The following is a 23022-nucleotide window of genomic DNA, read 5'->3' as shown; positions in this document are numbered from 1 at the left end:
CCTCCTGGTGCTCACGGAATTTCTCTTCCAGGTGAAAAATGCAACCAACCAAATCGTGATGAACTGCGCCGACATCGACATCATCACGGCCTCCTACGCGCCGGAAGGGGACGAAGGTAGGGATGAGGATCCATTCCTGGCATTCTGGGAGCTGCTGCCAACGGCCAGCGACTTTGATTCCGTAATTACATAACATTTGATAAGCTCAGGATTCCTTATCTCACTTCCTCACTGCCATTTGCATTGTGTTAAAGAAGTTCCTTCAAGCCTCCATGAAATCTTGATGGGACACCCCTGCAGGAGCTGGAAAGGTGCACTGATAGTTATATTTGTCAAAAAGTATAAACCTTTAATAGTGTTTGTTAAACAAACATGACTGGGAACAAGCCAGAGGTATTTGTTCTGCTCCCTTGTGCCCGAGGGTTGGAGGCAGAGGATGTTGGGCTGGTTTGACACTGATCTGACACTGGTTTGAACGTGATCTGCACCTGTGGATTTGGGAATATTGACAAAATCCATGACAGGGATTAGATAAGGAATGCATTGATAACACCCTGCAGAAGGAAATACCCATGGGGAAGGATTTGGGAAGTACAGAAGACACTTAGTTGTCACTTAGCAGGATATTCTGAGTGTAGGGCAACAGGGAAAAGGGTGCTTGTGTGGAGGAGACAAGGATTGGGATCCGGCCCGGTGGGAGGCTGGAAGTTCCTGGGGAAATGGGAGCAGCAGTGCCTGTTGGTAACACTCAGCTGGAGTCATTGACTTCCCCAGCTGTATTTTGAGGAGATTTGCAAACACAAAAAGGGTTTTAGCAGCTGAAGCACAAAATGAAGGAGGTGTGCAAAATAAGCTCCATGAATGGTCTAACAGTGATCAAAGCCTTCCTGGTTTTTTTTACTGGAGCATTTGCTTTTTCAAGCCCAGCAGCTCTTTGGAAGGAGTCCCTGCCCGTGGCTTTTAAGGTCCCTTCCAACCCAAACCGTCCCGGGGTTCCGAGTGGACTGTCTGCAACAAGTCTTTGCATTTAAATGGGTTTGACTTCTGTTACTTTTAATATGATATTAGAGCAAGCAGAGGGCTGTTTGGGTGCAGCAGAGGTGAGGAAGTGTCCCGAGGAAGCAGCTTTGGGAGGGTGTGTTTGGAAAAGCCGAGCTCAGCTCAGGAAGCGCCGGCACAGCCAGAGGGAAGGGAATGACTGAGGGGCCTGGAGCTGGGCCACCCCATTCCTGCAGGGAGAGAATGGAGAGCTGTGCCCTACGTGCTCTGGGTTGTACCCTGGCACTCCAACGGTCCCAGCCTTCCCCAGGGAGCTGGCTGGGAGCAGGGTGTTGCCAAGCACTCCTGGAGCTATTCCTGATCTGAGGAAAGAGGAGATAACAGGGGTAGTAAGAGCAGAGTGCACCTGGAGTCTGTTCCCTGCCACAGGCCCAACCCCCTGGGAATGGCTTATTTTACCATTGAGAAAATGAGAATAGAAGGGAAAAGTACCTGGGAATTAAAATCTCTTGCCAGCCAAATCAGAAAAAACCCCCATAAAATAGAGAAGATCTTTTGTAACTTGAAAGTATTAATAGTTGAGCTTAACAGAGACTTAAACCAAAGGGTGCTGGGATTGAGTTTCTCTGGCTTAAATTCCTTCATTCCTGGTTTTTTGGATAGCCCTGAGTGTGGCTCTCTGGACACACAGGGGTTTGAGTGCAGCACCCAGGCCCTCACAAGCTGTGCTGTCATAAATGCTCCAGGTGTGGCCTTGCTGCACGTTCACTAAAATTATCCCCAGGCTTCAGGGGGTTAAAACATATCTCTGGGGTTGGGAAGGTGCCAAGCAGTGTAATGGCTCTGGAAGGAAAATTGCATGGAATTGGCAGGGTGTTTGCTGGCACCTGTTGATGCAGCTCGAGTCAGTCTCAGTAATGCTCCTATTGTGCCCAGCTTTGGGATGGTAATTGTATAACTGCTCTCAAAAACTCAGGTGAAATGTGGTCCAGGGAAGCCACAGAAATATCAGCCACTTGGTTGGGATTTAATTCCTTAGGTGAGCCTGCTACCAGCTGCCTGGAGAGTGTGTGTGAAAAGGAGTGAGAAGTTAGGGGTGTTTCCTCCTTTAAAGCTCTTCTTTAAATCTCCTTTAAAATTCTTCCCTAGTGGAGAATTGTTACCTCTTGGTTCTGTGTCTCAGTGGGGGAGAATTTGTCTCACTCTTGGCTTCAGTTTGAGAAAAGGTAGAAGACAATCAGTCACTTATCTCCTTTCAGGTGTGATTCTGTCCCAAAAAGTAGGTGTGGGGAAAAGATCCCTGTCCTTTGTTTCAGGAGGTGATCTGTTGATTTTTGTGCAGAATGGTTATTTATTTTCCTAATAATTCTTTCTAATCCCGAGTGGGCTCCTTGTCCCCCTATTCACCTTCTAAAGATGGATACAGCAGAGGGTAGGACTTGGCCTTTGGAATTTTAATGCAGATTTGCAGGGAAATCAGATTATTGCCCAACATTTGTCGGGAAGCTGAGGGAGGATCTGCAGCTTTAAAGTCAAAGTAAAGAATTTTGCTGTGTAATCCCCCATCGAGCGACAGCGAGGAACAGATGGGGGGGGGGATTGATTACTCAGGACTTGGGAGCAGAAAAATCCTGTTTCATCATCAAACTGGTGCAGGGATTTGTCAAGTGGGGGTTGTGGATTTGCTCTGTGTGTGCCAGGAATTCTGTAATGGAACAAAGCTGCTCCCAACACCGAGTTTTCCGTTGCCGGAGCTGCTCCTCCCACTGATTATAAGGAGTCATTGGGATTGGGTTGGGTGGTTGTTGTTTTTTTTTTCCCCCCAGAAGCTGTTTTTTAGCATTTCTGCTGCATCTTTGGCTTTTAGGTGTGCACGTGCTGCACTGCCTGTGTCCAGATGGTTGCCTTGGCTCAGCTGAATGAGGAACTGCAAAGACATTCCCAAGCAAGTGGAGTTTGAAGGGATTGAGTTTCAGACTCGCTGAATGCGAAGGAGTTTGAGCTTCCTGTGGATGTCTCCTCCAGGCAGCTGTGAAATTGTGATGGAGGGAGTGAATTAGGTTGTCTTTGGCTTGGAATCTCCTCGGATTCTGGGGGGGATCTAAAGCAGCTTTTCAATTTTTAGAGGTGCTTGGAGGGCAGCAGTTGGCAGCTCCACGTAGGAAATCCCAGGCAGCAGGAGCGATGTTTGTTCAGCAGGAATAATAACCCAAAGTACAACTTTGGGTTGTACTTCAACCTTTAAGAGGCTTTAGGGCCAGAACTCGTTCTTTTGGCCTTTCCCTCCCCACTGTGGGATGCTGGTTACACCAGAGCCTCAGGTGGTGTTCAAAAAAAGAGACAACCCCCAAAAAACCCTCCCCAAAAATCAGCAGTACTCGTGGAAAGCTGAGTGCCTGTCCTCCCTCCCTCCCTTCTCCTGGCATTCCTGCTGGCCCTGCTGAGCAGCCAAGGGCATCAGGAAACTGCCTCCACAAGGGGAACAAAAAAAAGGCACCTTCCTGCTCCTGGTGGTTCTGTGGGAATTCCAGTGGAAGGAAGGGAATGGGAACATGAATTCCCACCTGGGGCCAGGTGGCAAAGCTGTTGCTGTTGCTGCCTGTGACAGTCTGGAGTTGTTTAAACCAGTGGTGAATGTTTGTTTGTTGTAGGAAACTTCACCTTCATCCTTTTTTTCTCTGGAGAGGACTCGATGTGACGGGGGTTTAATGCAGGTTTTTAGGGAGAGCTGGGCTGCCTTGGCCTGAACCAGTTGGGAATATCTGATGCATGAGATTATGTTTTAGGATTTTACAGGTTGAATCTCATGGAAAGGGCTTGGAAGCATTAGGGTTCCTGGGAACTGGGGGACAGGGAGGGTTTAAGCAAACAGTTTAATTTGCAGTAGAGAAGCCAGAGTGCTCCCAGCCCCTGCAGCTCCCCTGGGAATGCAAGGTCATTAAGCCACCATACCTTAATTGCCTGTGACTTCTCCATGCCATGGATCGAGGGCCACTTGAAAAAATTCCATCTTTCCTCTTGGCTTCGAGTCCAGATTTGACTTTGCTTAAAGCCCTTGGCTGGGAGCCACGATTGGAAGTGATAGAGCCCAGGAACTGGGGTCATTAATCGATGGCTCCCTCTGGTCACTGTGCAGTTGCAGGAAGTGCTCTGTGGCAGGCCTGGGATTTATTGCAGAAGCTGTTGTAGAATTTGAAGTGCAGTGCTCCAAGTTCTGGGATGCAATTTTTTAGGCTTTTTTTTTTTCTTTTTTTGTCTTTTTCCCCCCCCAAAAAAAAACCCACGGAGCAGCAGCTTTTGATTTTTCTCATGCAGCTCAGCCCAGACTGTGCACTAATGTGCTAGTGATTAACTTGCAACCTTGCAGTGCCAAACTCTCCAAAGTTTGCAGGCTGCCAAAACTGGGCTGTTCTCTTCAGGAGCTTTTGTATTCCACTGGTAGGAATTCACACAGCCCTTTGCTGCAATCACATCTTTGTTAGAAGCAGTCCTCTTAAACTCGAACAAAAAGTATTGTTGATGGTTTTCCATGGTTCTTTTGCTCTGGATTAAATTATTGGCACTGAGTAGTCAGTTTAAACAACAAAAAAAAAAATGTAGCTTTGAATCTTTCATTTATGTTCTTTTGCTTTGGAATTTGATGTGTGAGGAGCTGCTTTGAGTAAGAAAACCCTGAAGGCCTTCACCTCCTAACCCTGGTGATGTTCAGCTCTGTCTTTCCTGGTGCAGGTTAAAAAGCTCACAAAGCAGCAGAGCTGCAAATTCAAACACACTTAAGAGCACTTCACATTTGGGAGAGGAGGAGGGGGAAACTTGATATCCATTGTCAACCTTTGGCAGAAGCTGCACATAACACACATTCCTCTGCACTCCTCAGTTTGGGGAGGTTGGAGCTCTGCTCCTGAAATCCTGCTGGGGTTTGTCTCCCCTATCAGATCCTTGTAAAAAAGATAAAAATGTTTATGGTTTGCTGTGGTCCTTTTAAAAATCCACTGGGGGGGGGAAGTGTTGCTGCATTCCTGAGCTGATCCTTATCCAGCCTCTCTCAGGTGTTCACTTACCCTCTGACCACAACCTGCAGCTCGTCCAGCAGCAGCAGGAGCCCTCCAGGCTCCCAACTTCCCAGCAGGAATCCAGCCAGTCCTTCCCTCTGACCCAGGGCACCCACATGCTGCTGCAGAACAACAGGTTTGTTGTCTGGTGGACTCGGGGTCAAAATTCCTGGGATCTGAAGGATGGAGTCAGCAACCAGCTCCTCTCTGCTGCTGGAAGCCCACTTCAGATTAGCACCTTGCACATAAGGACTGTTCTCCTGCAAATCTTCCTTTTCTGCCTCAGTACCCCCAGAGTTACAAGAAGAAAAGCCCAAACCCTTATTTTTGGTGCTCTTTTCCCACTGTTTGCTGGCAGTTGGGTGCCCTTGGCATGGATTCTGCTTTAAATGCTCCATCCCATCCCTCTTAAAGTTGATTTGCAAAATCTTGGAACTCCTCAGCGCGGATCAGGAGTCTAAAGTTCTTCTGCTTGATCCTGTGGAGGATTTTTCCCCCCCTGCATTTGTTTCTACTCTGTATTTTTTGCAGCTATTTCTGTGTTATTTGAGCCTTGTCTGTGTCCTGCACCCCAGCACGGTGGTTAACTCAGATTAAACCCTGAGCAGAGCTCAGCGAAACCTGTACTTAAAACTAATTTATTCATGCAGCTCCTGCATTTATGTGCTCTGGGAGCAGGGGTTTAAGGCTGAAATAACTCTATTCCAGAATAAACAGCACTTGAAATTTTAGAACAATAAAAGCACGTTTGCAGTTCCCTTTGTCACTTGTGGAACAGCTCAGCTGAACATCCTGGAGTGTGCTGAGGCTGAAACCCAACACCTGGATGCTTGGAGTGATACCTGAGTGTGGAAAACAAGTCCTTTTGTGACCGAAATCGTTGTTGCAAACCAGCTTTGTCATTCAAGAAGTCGACTGAGTGGCAAGTTTTCCTTTTAGGATGAAAAGCCTGTTGTTGTGTCCGAGTTTAACAGTGGAAGATGCTGCTGCAGAAACCATTTCTCAGCTGCTTTGGAGCAGATTTAAGGTTCTTAAAGATAATTTCTCGAGGGTTTTTGCAGTGGTTGAACGACACAGGGAGCAGAACTTGCAAAGTGAGGTCCTGCATAGCTATTCCAGGTTTTTTTGGCTGAAGGATCATATAGATCCACATCATGTTGGAGGCAGCAAGTGGGACCTGAGCTAGGAAGGAGGAAACAACACCAAGTGCTCTCCCCTGGCTCTGTGGAGCTTCAGGACACTTTAATTCTGGGGTTCCCTCGCCCTGTCTCTCCAGCTTGGCCTCATAGTTTGGATGTTTGCATCCACAAATAGTTCAAGTGCTGTGTAAATACCAAACTGCTTCATTTTTGGGTGGGTTTGGGATCCCTTTGCTGAGCAGGACAGGAACTCCAAGGTGGACTCTGCTTCTGAAGTCACTTTTTAAATAAAACCAGCATTGTGTTTTATTTTGTGGTTAAATCCAAGCAAACCCCCCCTCCTGCCCTGCTATGGAGATTAATGTGCTTTTCCAAGTGAGAGCCACAGATTGGGTAAATAAATCCTAAGCATCTTGTTTGGGATAATTATTAAGAGGCCTGCTGCACTGATGGAAGTATTTAATATTGAGGGGAATTTTGGTGCAATATTTCACCATTTGTCAGGATTGTGGCAGCTGTTCCCAGCATTCCTGGTGTCCAGATGCTGTTCTTGCTGCAGGTTTATCATTTATCAGCTCAGCTTTCATTCCTGGGCTCGGCAGAAGCTTTCCCTGCCATGGAATTCTGAGCACGAGGGTGTTCCTTTGCTTCCTCCCATTGAATTATGGATTATTCAGAACCTCCATTGATTTGCTCGGGAGCTGCAGCATGTTGGGTTCAGTTGATTCAGTGAATTTTAAATGTTTTATTATTCTAATCTAAACGTTCCTGAGTACAAACCCCTCTCTGGGGCTGCCCCTGACCAAGGAAATGTTTTCTGTTCCAGAGGTTCACGCCACGGGGTTCAACTACCAAAACGAGGATGAAAAGGTTACTCTCTCCTTTCCCAGTACCCTGCAGAAAGGTAGGAGCTATTCCCCTGCTTCCTGCTGCCTCCAGCCCTGGGTCTGAGGGGTTTGCACTTGGAAAAGCTGGAGTGGGACAGCTCTGCCTTCCCTGGAGTTCCCCAGTGTGGGTGTGGTGCTCCCTGTGGATCTGCCCACCATGGCTCACTTGGGGAGCCTCTGGAACTGGAAATGTTGTCTCACTAAGTGTGGTATTTCCTGCCAACACCTGAGGTGGCTCTGATTGTTTCCCTGCTCTTGGGAGGCAGGAGCTGTTCCTGTTATTCCTCCTGAGCTCCTTGGAATTACTGCAGGATTTTCCTCACCTTCGACGTTTGGATTCTTCTGAAACTGCTGCAGTTTCTTGCTCTGAGGAGCCCGTGGGTTGAAACAGCTCCTCAGTTTAAATAAAGCAGTTTTATTTCATCTGGATAAATACAAATAGGAAATTCTGGGATGATCAAGCAGGAATGTCTTGTTCTATGGGATCTTGGCTGCTGCTCTGGGCAGGCTCAGGTTTCCCCTTTTGCACTGAGACATCAAGGGCAGAATAAATCCTGAGACTAATTGACTTATGAGCTTGAGCACTGCCACAGCTCCATCTTGGCTTTGTAGTGGATTCCACAGGATGCCATTATTGCTTCTATCCTATATTTGTGCCAACTTTAAAGTGAGGATTAGAGGATCAGACTTTGGGAATGGCTTAAGGTTGGTCTCTCCTGGTTGTGCTTCGTGCTTAGAAGGTGAGACTGAGCCCTGCAGCAGCCTCTGGTAGCAATCCTAAAAATCTGTGGGGAGCCTGGCTTTGCTCTTCTGGAGTTTGTTTGGGGAGAGTGGAGGGTTTGTGGGGGGCTGGCACGGGAGGGACGGAGAGGAGCCGAAGGGGCCTGGTGGTCCAGACCGAATCCATGCTCTGTTTGGCACAATCCAGTAACAACACCCCCCTCTGTTTGTGTTGCAGGGACAGGGACACTAAAGATAGACTTTGTAGGGGAGCTGAATGATAAAATGAAAGGTTTTTACCGGAGTAAATACACCACCCCCACCGGAGACACCCGCTACGCTGCTGTCACTCAGTTCGAGGTACGGGCTGCACTGCTGCTTTCAGGGAGGATTTATGCTTGGAAGAGGCAAAGGCACAGTTTTCCTGCCTCTATCTCTCCCCCCTGGGTGAATTTCATTATTTTTCACTCCTTGCTCCGGGTGTGGGTAACACTCAAATTTAAACAGCCTTTACGCTGCGGCCTCCGGGGCAGGAAATCCGGGCTGTGCCAATTCCCCAGGCAGGGCTGGTGCTGCTGTGGGATGCATCCTAGACATGCAGGAGCTGCAGTGTTCAGGAACATCTCACGATTTAGATACCTCATGCTCAGATACCTCTGTGAAACCTTCTGTTGTGAAGCACTTTAATCTTCCTTTAACGGGGCCGCTGGGTTTTGTCTCGGCGTCTCCCCAACGTCCCGCACGTGAGCCACGGCCCTGTTATGTAAAACCCCGGCCAAAATGGCAGGGTTTGACTCCATAGTGCAATTCCAGAGTGATCCTCCTGCTTACATAAACCAGGCAGCGCTCCCCTGCTGGGGGCAGAGCGTTTTTTGGGAGCGGGCTGATGGAATATAAATAGGTGGTCGTGTGTGCAGGGCCTGTGAACGCCTGGGTGCCCTCTGTGCTTTCACATGACTGAGCTTTGCTCCTCTCATGACTCTGCTAAATTTTCCTCAGACTGTACAATTCCATCAGAGCACAGAGGCCTTTTCAGCTGCTTTTATTTGTTCAAGCCGAGGGTGAAATAAGAATAAAATGCTCTGATGCAGAGGTCAAGAGTGTCCGTGATTCACCCGCTTCTTGCCCCAAAATAAGCTGAATTTGTGTGTTTTGCTGCCACAATCTCCTGTGATTTATTTATTTAATGCTCTTTTTTCAGGCTACTGATGCTCGCAGAGCTTTCCCTTGCTGGGATGAACCTGCTATTAAGGCAACATTTGATATTTCTTTGGTGGTTCCTAAAGACAGAGTAGCTTTGTCAAATATGGTGAGTCCTTGATGTGCAAATAAACAGTGTTTTAAATAAAGCTGTGATAACACCAGCTGCTTAATTGATAATTAATAATGTGTCTTGGTAACAGAATTAGGAATACAGGCTGCCTTGCTATTGCTGAGGAGCAATAAATGCAGAGAGCTTTGAAACAAGATGGTATTTGATGTCAGGTGCACAAAACCCAAACAGGTTGGACAAACCTGGTGGTTTTAAAAAAAAATATATAATAAACAGTGGTAAGTATATATAATATGTGTATAATAAATAATAAATCTTGGCATATGTCAAGCCACGTGCTGGTTGATTAAGAGTGGCTGGGGAAAAGTCCTTTGTGTGTTACCCAGAAGCACTTGAGATAAATCAGAGAGTTTTCTGCTCTGGAGAATTTCTGTCCAGAACTGGGATGAAATGTGGAAGCAGAAGTACCTCTGTCACAAAATGGGCATTTTTAGTTTGCTGCCTGCACATATTTTTAGATGATGTTGCTGGAGAAGAGTCAGTTTAAAAATAGACTTTTTGTTTTGTTTTATTTTTTTATTCCTAACATTGAGAGTTACCTGTAAAGTCTGGCCTGGCCTTGACCACGTGGTTTCTGTTTCAAGTGAAAGTTTCTGTTTCAAGGGAAGGTTTGTGTTTCAAGCAAAAGCTGGAGCCTTCCTAGGATGGGAGCAGTGCTGGTTTTGAAGGACAGATGCTTTGGAAATAATGGAATACAACTTATAACTTGACAAGAAGCTGAACAGGAGCCAGAGTGTGCCCAGGTGGCCAAGAAGGCCAATGGATCCTGGCCTGGCTCAGGAACAGGGTGGCCAACAGGTCCAGGGAAGTGATTCCTGCCCTGGACTCAGCGCTGGTGAGGCCACCCCTGGAGTGCTGTGTCCAGTTCTGGGCCCTCAGCTCAGGAAGGACATGGAGGGGCTGGAGCAGGGCCAGAGGAGAGCAACGAGGCTGGGGAAGGGACTGGAGCACAAGTGCTGTGAGGAGAGGCTGAGGGAGCTGGGGGGGCTCAGCCTGGAGAAGAGGAGGCTCAGGGGAGACCTCCTCACTCTCTGCAACTCCCTGCCAGGAGGGGGGAGCCAGGGGGGGTTGGTCTCTTTTCCCAGGCAACCATCAGCAAGACAAGAGGGCTGGGTCTAAAGCTGTGCCAGGGGAGGGTTAGGTTGGATATTAGAAAGAATTTCTTTGCAGAGAGGGTGCTCAGCCATTGGAATGGGCTGCCCAGGGAAGGGGTGGATTCTCCATCCCTGGAGGTTTTTAAGAACAGACTGGATGTGGCATCAGTGCCATGGGCTGGGAACCACGGCGGGGTTGGATCAAGGGTTGGACTTGATGATCTCGGAGGTCCCTTCCAACCCAGCTGATTCTCTGATTCTGTGATATCTTGTATGTTTTTACAATATACGATATCTCCAGGTTGGACAGGGCATTTTAATAACTGCAGAACCACGCCGTGGCCTGGACTTTAAACCTCAACCCCCTTCCATTTTCCCTGTGTGACTCACGAGGATGGAACAGCGTTGCGTAATCCCGGTTTCGCTTCCCCCAAAAAAGACTTGACGGCTCTCCCTCTGTCCCTCTGTCCCTCTGTCCCCCTGTCCCCCCAGAATGTGGTGGACAGGAAGCCCTACCCGGACGACGAGAACCTGGTGGAGGTGAAGTTCGCCAGGACCCCCGTGATGTCCACGTACCTGGTGGCCTTCGTGGTGGGCGAGTACGACTTCGTGGAGGCGCGATCCCAGGACGGGGTCCTGGTCCGGGTCTACACCCCCGTGGGCAAAGCGGAGCAAGGAAAGTTTGCCTTGGAGGTAAATGAGCTCAGAGGGGCCTGGGGTCCAGGAGGGATCCCTGGACACGCCTCTGCTCTGGTCGCTCTGCTCTGTCGCCCAAATCCGTGGGGTTTGTGGGTGTTTTTAGTGGCTCGAAGGGGCTGAGCTCCATATTAACCAGAATTTCAGCTGTGGGCAAACCAGTGTCTGCAGTGACCAAAACACGGGGTTTGGCTCAGGTCTGATTTGCTTTTATGGCCTGAAGAGATTGAGTTTGATATCAAACAGAATTTCAGTTGTGCACCAGTATCTATAATGACCAAAACATGGGTTTTGACCCAATTCTGATTTGCTTTTATGGCTTGAAGAGCTTGAGTTTGATATCAAACAGAATTTCAGTTGTAGACCAATATCTATAATGACCAAAACATGGGTTTTGACCCAATTCTGATTTGCTTTAGTGGCTTAAAGAGCTTGAGTTTGATATCAAACAGAATTTCAGTTGTAGACCAATATCTATAATGACCAAAACATGGGTTTTGACTCAGTTCTGGTTTGCTTTAATGTGCACAAAACCTGAACAGGTTGGACAAACCTGGTGGTTTAAAAAATGTATGTATAATAAATAGTGGCAAGAATATATAATATGTGTAAAATATATAAAAAATATATAAAAACAATAAATATAAATAATATATGTAATAAGTCTTGGCATATGTCAAGCCACGTGCTGGTTGATTAAGAGTGATTAAGAGCTTGAATTTGATATCAAACAGAATTTCAGTTGTGGACCAGTGTCTGCAATGACCAAAACATGGGGTTTGACTCAGTTCTGATTTGCTTTAATGTCTCAAAAAAACTGGAGTTTGATATTAAAGAGAAGTTGAATTGTGGTCAAACCAACATCTTTAATGACCAAAACATGAGGTTTTAACTCGGTTCTGATTTGCTTTGGTGGCTCAGAAAGACTGAGCTCGTTAGAGAGAATTTCAGTTGGGCACTAAACCAACGACCAAAACAGGTGGTTTAACTCAGCTGAGTCAGTTCTGATCTGCTGATTCTCTGATTAAAGTTCTGATTTGAAGTTCTGATGAAATTCTGATGAAATTCTGATTTCTGCTGAAGTTCTGATTTGCTAATTTCCGGTGAAGTTCTGATTTCTGGTGAAGTTCTGGTTCTCTGATCTCGACTTGGGCCCCAAGATGATGAGAAGTCCTGGAGGGTGGCGACAGCCTGGGAGAAAACAGGGATGGGGAGTCTTCCAAACCATTGTGCTCTGGGAGCTGGGAGTGGGGCTGCTGGAAGAAATCTTTGTGCTGCTTTCTTAGTTTCAATCATGAATTCTCAAGTTTTCCCCAGTTCCAAGTTAACAGGACATTTCTCCTCTTATTTCTTACAGGTTGCTGCTAAAACTCTGCCTTTTTATAAGGACTACTTCAATGTTCCTTACCCTCTTCCTAAAATTGATCTCATAGCTATTGCAGACTTTGCTGCTGGTAAAGTAACTCACTTTATTGATGAACTGTGTTTAATTTGAATTTTAAACGTTTAGGAAGAGGTGTGTGTACCCATATCAATAAACCTTTGTATTTATTTTATAAAGGTGCCATGGAGAACTGGGGCCTTGTTACTTATAGGTATGCTGTTAAAATACTGTCTTTCCCCCTCTTTGTTCACTAATTCTTGGAATAACTGGATTAGCTTTGGGGAGCTGTAATTACTGGGTGCCATCCCAAATGAGACAGAGTAAATACCTTCAATTCTTGCTTCGGTTTGGATAATTTTGGTGGCGTTGAACAGCTTAGGAAGGCAAAAACATCAGCTCTTGCAGGTGCTGTCCAAGGGTGTGAGGTTTTTAAGTGTCTGGCAGCACTGCCTGTTCTGCAGGAAAACTTTCCTGGCCCCTTTTTTTTCCCCCCTGTAAAACTCACTGACACAGCTGGAAGAGTTTCTCCTTTTACCTCGTGGGCAAGTTGGTAAATTTGACACCCACAGAGTGACCGTGTGGAGATGAGCAAATCAAAAACATTAACTTGCCTTTCTTTTCAGTTCGATTTTTTTTTTCCCCCCCTCCTTCTGATCAAGTACTTTTGGCTTGGCATTATTCCATTTTCCATGCTCGTTGTCCCAACGATTTCCCTGCATTTTGAAACAACCTGTAAGCTCTGGACCCGAAATCCTGAAAGAGTTTTAATTCCTTCTGCTCGAGCTTTTGATTTGGCCTCAAAAAATCCACACAGAAATTCGAGCCCAGGTTTCAAATCTGTTTGTCTTCTCATTGCAACTCTGATGAAATCTGATATTTTGCTCCCTGTGGAAAAGAAAAATACGTGTGTTTATCCTGGATGAGGGGAGTTTTTGGAAGCTTAACGGTGCTGTTCATTTTCCCCCCCTTATGCCGAGTTTGGGTTGGCTCCATCCCTTTGGGAGGCACCAGCTGAGGTGCTTTCCCTGGAATTACAGCATTCCAGGGGTTTTTAAGAGACCCCCAAAAGCCCTGATGGTGGCTAGGGGAAGGTTTGTGCCTGGCTCAGGGAGCACAAGTGGAGAAACTTGTGTAAGACACCTTGGAGGAGCCAGAATTCCTTTGGGAATGAGGGAGGCAGGGCAGACGTGCTGTGCATCCCTCCTGCAGTTGAGGCTCTTAGATTATGTAGGCGAGCTGGCTGATAAATAAAGGATGAACTTTTACTCCTGCCTGCCTTTTTCCACTTGTCTTCTTGCATGCCATAAGGAATTCCTGCTCCAAAGCATTCCAAAAGCTGTGGAACTTCCCAAATGTCTACGCCAAAGTAGCTTTTGGGTTTGGTTTTTTTTTTATTATTATTATTATTATTATTTTTTCAGTCGTGCTGATCACTTTTTAGCTTATTTAGGTGATTTAACCTGCTTTTGACTGTGTTTTTTCCCCCTGGGCTCATCCAGCCCCTTGCTCAGTTCTCCCTCTCTCTCCACCACAGGGAGACAGCTCTGCTCATTGACCCCAAAAATTCCTGTTCTTCATCTCGCCAGTGGGTTGCTCTGGTTGTGGGACATGAACTGGCTCATCAGTGGTTTGGAAACCTTGTGACCATGGTATGTAACAGCTACAAATCCTGTGTAACAGCTACAAATCCTCCAAAGTGGGGTTAAGTGCCCCCAAACAGCAGCTTGGCATCTTTAAATTAATAGATGTAATATTTAAGCCGTGCTTTATTCCCACTTTTATTCTTTACATTCCTAGATCTTTTCCAGGTGAATTAATCTGGAGTTGTTTGGGTGTGGTCCTTGTTAGAATTTAGCAATATTACAGTGTTTTCCTTTCAGCTGGGAATGATCCACCTGTCAGGCTTTATCCCAAGCAGTCCCAGTTCAATGCAAATCCTTCCAGCTCTGTAGCTCCTGTGAAATTTTTGGGATAAATGTGGGGCCAGTGCCCAAATGGTTTGGAGTTTAACTCATTTTAGTGGGAATAAAACCACGTGGGAGGCAGCAAGAGTGAAAATCTGTAAAGAAATTCCATGTAGTGCTCAAACCTACCCTGGACCTGTCAGAGCTTCTGCTGGGAACAAATGGCTCCAGCTCCCTCTGGGAATTGGATCTGACATTCCTGTTCCAATCCCTGCTGGAATCCAAATATTTCGCAGGTTCTGAAGTTCTTTTTTTAGTAAGAAATTAGTGTTTGGTGAAAAAAAAAATTGGTTTGGAGCCCTAAATCTTCACTCTTTAAAACTGTAAGTGAATGGAGGGGGAAACAAACCCAGCGTAAATATGAATTTTAGCATTAATTTTAATATAAATTAAACCAAAAAGGAGAGTTTGGGAGACTTTTCTCCGGGGCCATGGAGGCAGTTCTGGCCATTCCTGTCTGTGGCAGCTTCCACGTGAGAGCAGCACAGTATTTGCAGGGAAAAGCAGCAGTGAAGTGGTGTATTTTTAGCTGTTAGTGGAGTTGAACAGCTGGAAGCAGGGAGAGCCAGCATCCTGTGACAGCCTGTGGGATGCCAGGAAATGCTCACACTCCATTAGTGACCACAAACCTGTTGAGAACTGGGGACAAAAAGGGCTGAGAAAGTTCACAAACCCCTCTAAAACATACATTAAATCAGCTTTTTCCTTTCCTTTTGAAGCTCTAGCTCTTCCCAAAATTTCCTTTAAGAGCTTTTTCTTGTTGGTTATTATCTTCTGTGATGCAGCTCTGCAATAGGAAAAGGCATTCCAGTGTTAGATAATTCCAAGAAAATCAACTTTCCCTCCTCTCTAATGAGGGGAACGGAGCAGAAAACCTCAGTGGCATCTCTGCTTTGCTTTGCCACTTCTGGCCAGCACAATATCCCAATTTTTCTGATAAACAAGAAGAGCTCCAGGTGTGTGAAGAATTCCTGGGTGTGCAGGAGCCTTGTCTGGGAAACAGGTGCACCAGAGATGTAAAAGAAAATAGGGTTGTCTTCACTCCAAAAAGAAAGCAGTGGAGTTTGTCACAGCTTTCCCTGTGGAAATTCCACCCTCCCGGGGGGCAATGGTTCATTCAGAGGAGAAGCAGGAGGTTTTTGGGACTGGATCCTGCCCAGCTCCTTGTGCTGAGGCACCAGTGGCACTCTGAGTTACCCACCCCTTTTGCATTTAAAATGGGTGGTTAAAGCATGGAAAAGGGTGTTTCCTTCCTCAGTATCCAGAGCCTTTTTCCTTACCTTTTCTACTTCACTGAAATATTAAATACTAGTATTAAATACTAATATTCAAGTGAAAGGCAGAATTTTAAAATGTCACTGTCACATTCTTACCTTTGAAAACACAAATCCCGCTTTCGGCCGGCGAGGAACAACTTTTGAACTGCTCACCAGGCTTCAGCTTTCCATAATTCAGAATATTTCTCAAGATTGCAGGTTTTTCTCCTTAATGTAAGGGAAAAAAACCCAAAATAACAAACCCCAAACCAACTCTTTGTCCCACAATTTGGGGGAGAAAGATCCTGTTGTGTCCCCGCAGCTTCGCTGCCTCACGGACCTGCAGCTTCGCCTGGCGCTGGGTTTTCCCTAATCCAGGCTGTTCCACGGCTCTGCTCTGACCTCTAGTCCAGACTCTGGGAATTTCTCCTCCATGTAAAGTCCCTAAAACTTCAGGGGAAGGCAATTTTTGGATGCTGGTGGCTCTTCTTGCCCCGCTGATTCTTCGGAGAGGTGAATTCGTGCTCCCAAGCGACGCCTCTCTGCTCTGCACTAAGTTAACCCTGCAAACTTAATTTTTTTGCTGCCAACTTCTTGCTGTTTAATGGAATTTTGGCCCTTCCTTTGCCTTCCCAGGAATGGTGGACCCACCTGTGGCTGAATGAGGGCTTTGCCTCGTGGATTGAGTACCTGTGTGTGGATCACTGCTTCCCAGAGTACGACATCTGGACCCAGTTTGTCTCTGCCGACTACACACGGGCCCAGGAGCTCGATGCCTTAGACAACAGCCACCCCATTGAAGTGAGTCCTGCTTCCCCTCCTGCCTCTATCCCTGGTTTTTATCAGCCCCAGGGCAAGATTGTTTCCTGGTAATTAAAAAGGGAACTTTGTAATCATTCCTGCCACAGAGGGAAAGCTGGAGTTGTGGTTACACCGAGGGGATTTCCCTCTACTTCCCCCTACTTCCCCCTACTTCCCTCTACTTCCCCCTACTTCCCTCTACTTCCCCCTACTTCCCCCTACTTCCCCCTACTTCCCCCTACTTCCCCCTACTTCCCCCTACTTCCCCCTACTTCCCCCTACTTCCCCCTACTTCCCCCTACTTCCCCCTACTTCCCCCTACTTCCCCCTACTTCCCCCTACTTCCCCCTACTTCCCCCTACTTCCCCCTACTTTCCCCTTACTTCCCCCTACTTCCCCCTACTTCCCTCTCCTGCACAAAGAAAAGTCCCTTGTAATTCCCAGAGATGGAGTGTTCTGATGGCCCAAGAAGTGTTTGATGGAATGAATGTTGGGAAATGACCTTGCTTTGTGCAGCAGGTCACTGTAGAGTGATTTACTCCCTGGGTTGTGTTCACTGTCCCCGGGCTGAACAATTTCCCCTGGTTTTATCACTTGGGGGCAAGTGTCGAACCAAAGGATTGAAGGAAGAACCCCAAATCTATTAGACTGAACACCAAACCCTAACTCAAAGTGTGTTTAACCTCTAAACCCAGCCATACCTGAGTAAGTTTAATTAGCTGGGTGCAGAGATCCACTGAGACAACCCAGTGCTGGGTGTGCACGTGCCTTCTTTGGGAGAAAAGTCACCTCCCAAACTCCACAACCAGCAAAATCCAGCGTTCTGGCAGCTGAAATCCCTCTCATGGGAGTCCTCTCCTGTCTCCCCCAGGTCAGTGTGGGCCACCCCTCCGAGGTGGATGAAATATTTGATGCCATTTCCTACAGCAAGGGAGCCTCCGTGATCCGGATGCTGCACGACTACATCGGGGATGAGGTGAAGGGACTGGGCTGCAAAAGCCACCTGGGGCTTTTCAGATCTTTCTTGCAGTTAAAAACAACGATTTTTAACAAAAAAAAAAAAAAAAATTGAATCTGTGCATTCCGTGTTTGGAAAAATTCTCCCAGTTTATCCGGGCTCTGTTGGGATTAACCCGGGAGAAATGGGATAATGGGGAATTCAGCAGGAATTGTAGCACAGGTTGTAATTGTCCCTGGCTGATTCCTGGGTGTAAGTGTGGCAGGGAGGGAGGTGCCCTGACATATCCCACTGTGTGTTCCCAGGATTTCCGGAAAGGCATGAATTTGTACCTGACCAAGTTCCAGCAGAAAAACGCTGCCACAGGTAACTGGGGTCACTGTGGGGCTTGGGGGGGAAAAAAAATTGGGATTTCTGGAGTCCAGCCCTTCAGTGCTGAAGGGATGAATCCTTAAACAGCCTGTTTTCCACCTGAGACAGCTGAAATCCCAGGAAATAACTGGCTTGTTCCCACTTTTGTGCCCCTGCCCAGCCAGGATTGGGCACCCTTAGGGATTTTCTGCCCGGGGAACGAGTGGCTGAGGTGATGGGAAAGGGCTGATTTACCCTTTGCCACGTTTGCACAGTCATGGAATTTAGAAAGAGAGCCTTTGCTTTGCCAAGTGAGCCTTTTGCAAGCTGCCTTTTGCAGTTATTGATCGTGTGTGTGATTAAACAGGGCGAAGTCTCGTCCAGCACGTTCTTTGCTTAAACCTCTTTGTGGATCAGGCAGAAATGTGCAAGTGGAACATCAAGCTCTGGCAGCCCCTGGTGTTTGCTCAGCAATTTTGACATAATATGTAAAAAAACTAAAGGGAGAGATGGCACTATTTGAATATTTAATGTTATTTTTAAGGTGTTTTTTCACGATGTGTGAAATTGCTTTATTTTTTAGTAGTAAAGAAGCTGTTCTTCCCCTCTCTCCCCCATGAGTGGTTTAAATTATTTCCTTTTTCTTGCCTCTCCTCTGTTACAATTCAATAAAAGCACAACCCAAAGCATAAAGACAAACTGGAGTAAGAGCCCACCCTCCCCTATCATGTCCTTATAAATATATCTGGACACACTCAGACTCTGGGAGTGCTGAGTCAGACTTTTCTCCTGCAGAGGATCTCTGGGAAAGCCTGGAAAAAGCCAGTGGCAAACCCATTGCTGCTGTGATGAACACGTGGACCAAACAAATGGGATTCCCACTCATTTACGTGGAAGCTGAGCAGGTAAATCCAACCTTTGGGGTCACCTGGGAGCTGCAGCTCTGCCCTGAGCTGTGCTCTAGGATCAGCTTTAGGGCATCCACTGATCCAAACATCCCCTCTGCTCAGGGCAGGGGTTGCTCTGTGTGCTCACAGCTCTGGCTGTGAAGGGAGGGAGGCACAGCAGGAATGTGCTACAAATCCCTGTGGAGTTATCCCAGGCTCTCCCTGCATCCCTGCAGTTTGCTGACGTTGGAGTTTGCTCTGTGTGTGTGAAACGTGTGCTGGGGGAGGGAGGCTCTGGCTTAGCTCGCCCTGCTTCTCATTCCACCTCAATTGTGCTTATTCCACAAGATTGCAGGGTGAGGGAGGATCACTGGGAGCAAACTCAGCTGGGAATCAGGGCATGTGTGTTCTGACAGCAGGGATCTGTGCTTTGGGATGAACCCTCAGGTGGATCCTTCTGGAGGAGGAGGAAACAAGTTACCCCGTTAAGCAGAGGGCACACACAGTGATAACAGCAGCTGACATCAGGGGCTCTAAAAATTCCTTTCTCTCCTTTTCTTCCCTTTTTGTCTTCAGCAAGAAGATGACAGAGTGTTGAAGTTGGTGCAGAAGAAGTTCTGTGCCAGTGGACCATATACTGGTAAGATGAGCAGGAACAGGGTGACCCTTGCTGCTCGTGCAGTGGCAGCAATTTTGGGAGGTGGAACAGCCCCAGGGCAGGGCAGGGCAGTGCCCTGAGTAATTCCCACCCTGGATCCCGGTGGGAAAACGTGAGGAATTCGAAGGTTGAAGCTCTCACACGTGTGGTTCCCGTGTCCTTGCATGGAGAGCAGGATTCCTCTGCACTCCCTGGCTCCCTGTTCCTTCAGGAATGTCCAGTTTGGGGCCAGTCCTGCATCTGAGGAGCTCTGGAAGCAGCTGGTTTGGAGTGGGGGCTGCAATAAAAACCCCTCATGTGGGAACCCCCTCTGATTCCACCACAGATCCCACCCCTCTTCCATGCTTATATAAATTAAAATGTCTGCCTTCAAAGGTGATTTAAACATCCTTGGCTTTTAACTCTAAAACTGTCATTCCCCTTCAGTTTTCAGTTTTGTGCCTCTGTTCCATTTAATTTGAAGCAGCCAGTGCAGAACCTGTTTGAACACCTTGTTACTCAGTGCTGTGTTTTTCCTCAGACCTTCCTTTTCCACCCTTTTCTCCTTCCAGGGGAGGATTTCCCCATGTGGATGGTGCCCATAAGTATTTGCACAAGTGATGACCCCACCTGTGCCAAAATGCAGATCCTGATGGACAAACCAGAGCTCACAGTGGTTTTGAAGGACACCAAACCAGAGCAGTGGGTGAAGGTGAGTCCTCAGGAGGGAGAACACGCCTGGGGATGGATTTGGAGCCACTGGAATGTTCCCTTGCCTTTCATTTTTTTTTAATTTCATTTTCTTTTTTTAAAATCTATTCCTTCCCCTTGGAATCCTGTGTTTCTTCTGTGCTGCTGTTGGATTTTGGCTCCTCTCTGGACACTTCCTTAGTGGAGCCCTCTTCCCTTCCAAAACTACTCCAGACAATGTAAACTGGGACTTTTGAGGAATCCAAGCCTGAGCAATCAGAGGCAGCTTTGGAGTGGAAGATGTGGTGGCTTTTTTAGTCTCCCAGGGCAACCAGAGTTTAGTTCAAGTCCATCCTGAGCAAGAATAATCCTGTTTATCTTTCATTAGTGGGAAGGATTTCTGGTGGCCACTGCCAGACAAATGTGCATGTGGAAAAAAAGCCACTGCTGAGCTCTGCTGCAGCCAAAGGGAATCTGAGCACTGGGAGAGGGTTTAAAAACTGGGAGGGAATTTAAAAACTGGGAGAGGGTTTAAAAACTGGGAGAGGGTTTAGAAACTGGGAGGGAATTTAAAAATTGGGAGGGAATTTAAAAATTGGGAGGGAATTTAAAAATTGGGAGGGAATTTAAAAACTGGGAGAGAATTTAAAAACTGGGAGAGGGTTTAGAAACTGGGAGGGAATTTAAAAACTAGAATGGAATTTAAAAACTGGGAGGGAATTTAAAACTGGGAGGGAATTTAAAAATTGGGAGGGAATTTAAAAACTGGGAGAGGGTTTAAAAACTGAGAGAGCATTTAAAAACAGAGAGCATTTAAAAACTGAGAGAGAATTTAAAAACTGAGAGAGAATTTAAAAGCAGAAAGGCAGCAGTGGTTGGGCCCCTTGCTGTAGGAGCTGCTGGGGGAGCTCCCTTTCCTCTCCTCTCTCCTCTCTCCTCTCTCCTCTCTCCTCTCCCTGTCCTTTTCTCCTTGGAAATCTTGATTTTTTTCCCCCTCACTTCTCGTGCTTTTCTCTTTTTATTTAAATTATAACATTCACTCCCCTGACCTGCAAAGCCTGGAGACGTTTCCACTGCTCCAAACCATTAAAAGCCTCTTTGCTCTGTTCCCTCCTTGTGATGTGGGGCTGTTTGGTCCCTGCAGCTGAACCTGGGCACGGTGGGGTTTTACCGCACCCAGTACAGCCCCGAGATGCTGCAGAGTCTGATCCCGGCCATCAGAGACCTCTCCCTGCCCCCCGTGGACAGGCTGGGCCTGCAGAACGACCTCTTCTCTCTGGTGAGTGCAGAAAAGCTCCACAAGTTGGGCCTTTAGGGCAGTTTGTACGGGCAAAATGCCTTTGGGGTGGCTGCATGGGATTAGTTTGTATTTATTGTTGGTGTCGTTATTTATTATCAATTATTTGTTATCCATATTATTTATTATTCATATTATTTGTTATCCATATTATTTATTATTCATATTATTCATTATTCATATTATTTATTATCCATATTATTTGTTATCTATATTATTTGTTATCCATATTATTTGTTATCAATATTATTATCCATATTATTTGTTATCAATATTATTATCCATATTATTTATTATCATTATTATTATTCATAATATTTATTATCCATATTATTTATTACCCATATTATTTGTTATCCATAATATTTATTATCCGTATTTATTACCCATATTATTTGTTATCCATAATATTTATTATCCATATTTATTACCCATATTATTTATTATCCATAATATTTGTTACCCATATTATTTATTATCCATAATATTTATCCATATTATTGGTTATCAATATTATTTATTATTCATATTATTTATGATCAATATTGTCTATTATCCATATTATTTATTATCTATATTATTTATGATCAATATTGTTGATTTATTAGAAGTATTGTTTATTATCAATATTATTTATTTATTAGAAATATTTATTATCAGTATTGTTTGTTAGAAATATTATTTATTATCAATATTGTTTATTTATTATTCATATTATTTATTATCAGTGTTGTTTATTTATTAGAAACATTATTTATTATCAGTATTGTTTATTTATTAGAAACATTACTCTTTATGACAAATCTTTTATCATCAATCGTATCAGATATTATAGATATTATTTATTATAAACATTGTTCCTTATTACAAACTTTGCTATTTATTTCTTAGAAATGTCACTGTTGGTTTCTCCAGTACCATAAATTACTGGGCTGGTCCCAAATTAACAAAAATCTGAGGGAGCTGGTCCCAAATTGACCAAAATCTGAATTATCTGGTTGGATATACCAGTAGGTGTTATTTTTCTGTGCTTGGAGCTGTTGCTCTCCTGATTAATCAATTAATCCCAATTTTGGATCCCCTGCTGCTGTAACCCAATTAGTCCAGATTTTCCTGGCAGTGCTGTGCTCACACCAATTCATGGGAAGCAAAACCAGCTTTTTCATAACTCCCAATTTAACAAAAAAAGCGAAGATTAAATCTCTAAATCTCGCCAGTGTTTGGTTAAAATCACATTTTGGGCGGGTGTAAAACCAATAAATAAAATAATAAATAAGTAAATATATAAGTAAATATACAGGGAGCTCTTCAGTGCCTTAATTCTGTCTGAAAATAAGATTATTCCGTGGTTTTTCCTCCCTGCCAGGCCCGAGCTGGAATCATCAGCACTGTGGAGGTTCTCAAAGTCATGGAAGCTTTTGTGAACGAGCCCAACTACACGGTGTGGAGCGACCTGAGCTGCAACCTGGGCATCCTCTCCACCCTCCTGTCCCACACAGACTTCCACGAGGACATCCAGGCCTTCGTCAGGGACGTCTTCTCCCCCATCGGGGAGAGGCTGGGCTGGGACCCCAGGCCTGGGGAGGGTGAGGAACTCCTGCTCTGCAACCCTGGGGGGGCTCGGGGGACTCCTGGGGGGATAAATCGAGATTTGGGGGGGAAATCCTGGGAAATTGGTGTCGGTAAGTCAAAATTATGGGGGGGAAATTCTGGGAAATCCACTGGTGGTTTGGGAAATTTTGTGTCGATAATCCAAAATTGTGGGGGAATCTCTTTGGAAATCTTGTGTGTCAAGAATTCAAATATTTGGGGGAAACCTCTTTGGAAATCTTGTGTGTCAAGAATTCAAATATTTGGGGGAAACCTCTTTGGAAATC

General features: G+C 45.8%; 1 protein-coding gene across 3 annotated transcripts in view; it reads left to right on the top strand.

Moving 5' to 3' along the window:
* The first annotated feature begins 12 nt into the window (after positions 1-12).
* The window catches only part of NPEPPS (aminopeptidase puromycin sensitive), a 31049-nt gene continuing 8039 nt past the window's right edge, over positions 13-23022 (top strand). For 2 of the 3 annotated variants that reach the window (XM_017837906.1, XM_017837908.1), the window contains exons 1-16: positions 13-116; positions 7017-7094; positions 8036-8157; positions 8999-9106; positions 10717-10917; positions 12278-12374; positions 12482-12515; positions 13839-13953; positions 16161-16325; positions 17197-17301; positions 17589-17649; positions 18430-18539; positions 19098-19161; positions 19731-19870; positions 20993-21127; positions 22512-22731. In XM_017837906.1, coding sequence (XP_017693395.1) covers positions 59-116; positions 7017-7094; positions 8036-8157; positions 8999-9106; positions 10717-10917; positions 12278-12374; positions 12482-12515; positions 13839-13953; positions 16161-16325; positions 17197-17301; positions 17589-17649; positions 18430-18539; positions 19098-19161; positions 19731-19870; positions 20993-21127; positions 22512-22731 — 1813 coding nt within the window. In that variant the 5' untranslated portion in view covers positions 13-58. The remainder of the gene's footprint in view (positions 117-7016; positions 7095-8035; positions 8158-8998; positions 9107-10716; positions 10918-12277; positions 12375-12481; positions 12516-13838; positions 13954-16160; positions 16326-17196; positions 17302-17588; positions 17650-18429; positions 18540-19097; positions 19162-19730; positions 19871-20992; positions 21128-22511; positions 22732-23022) is intronic. The other variant, XM_017837907.1, reaches the window with a different exon arrangement.

Source organism: Lepidothrix coronata, unplaced genomic scaffold (assembly GCF_001604755.1).
Source record: "Lepidothrix coronata isolate B3197 unplaced genomic scaffold, Lepidothrix_coronata-1.0 Scaffold316, whole genome shotgun sequence".
NCBI lineage: Eukaryota > Metazoa > Chordata > Aves > Passeriformes > Pipridae > Lepidothrix > Lepidothrix coronata.
This window is presented reverse-complemented; position numbering and strand designations above follow the sequence as displayed.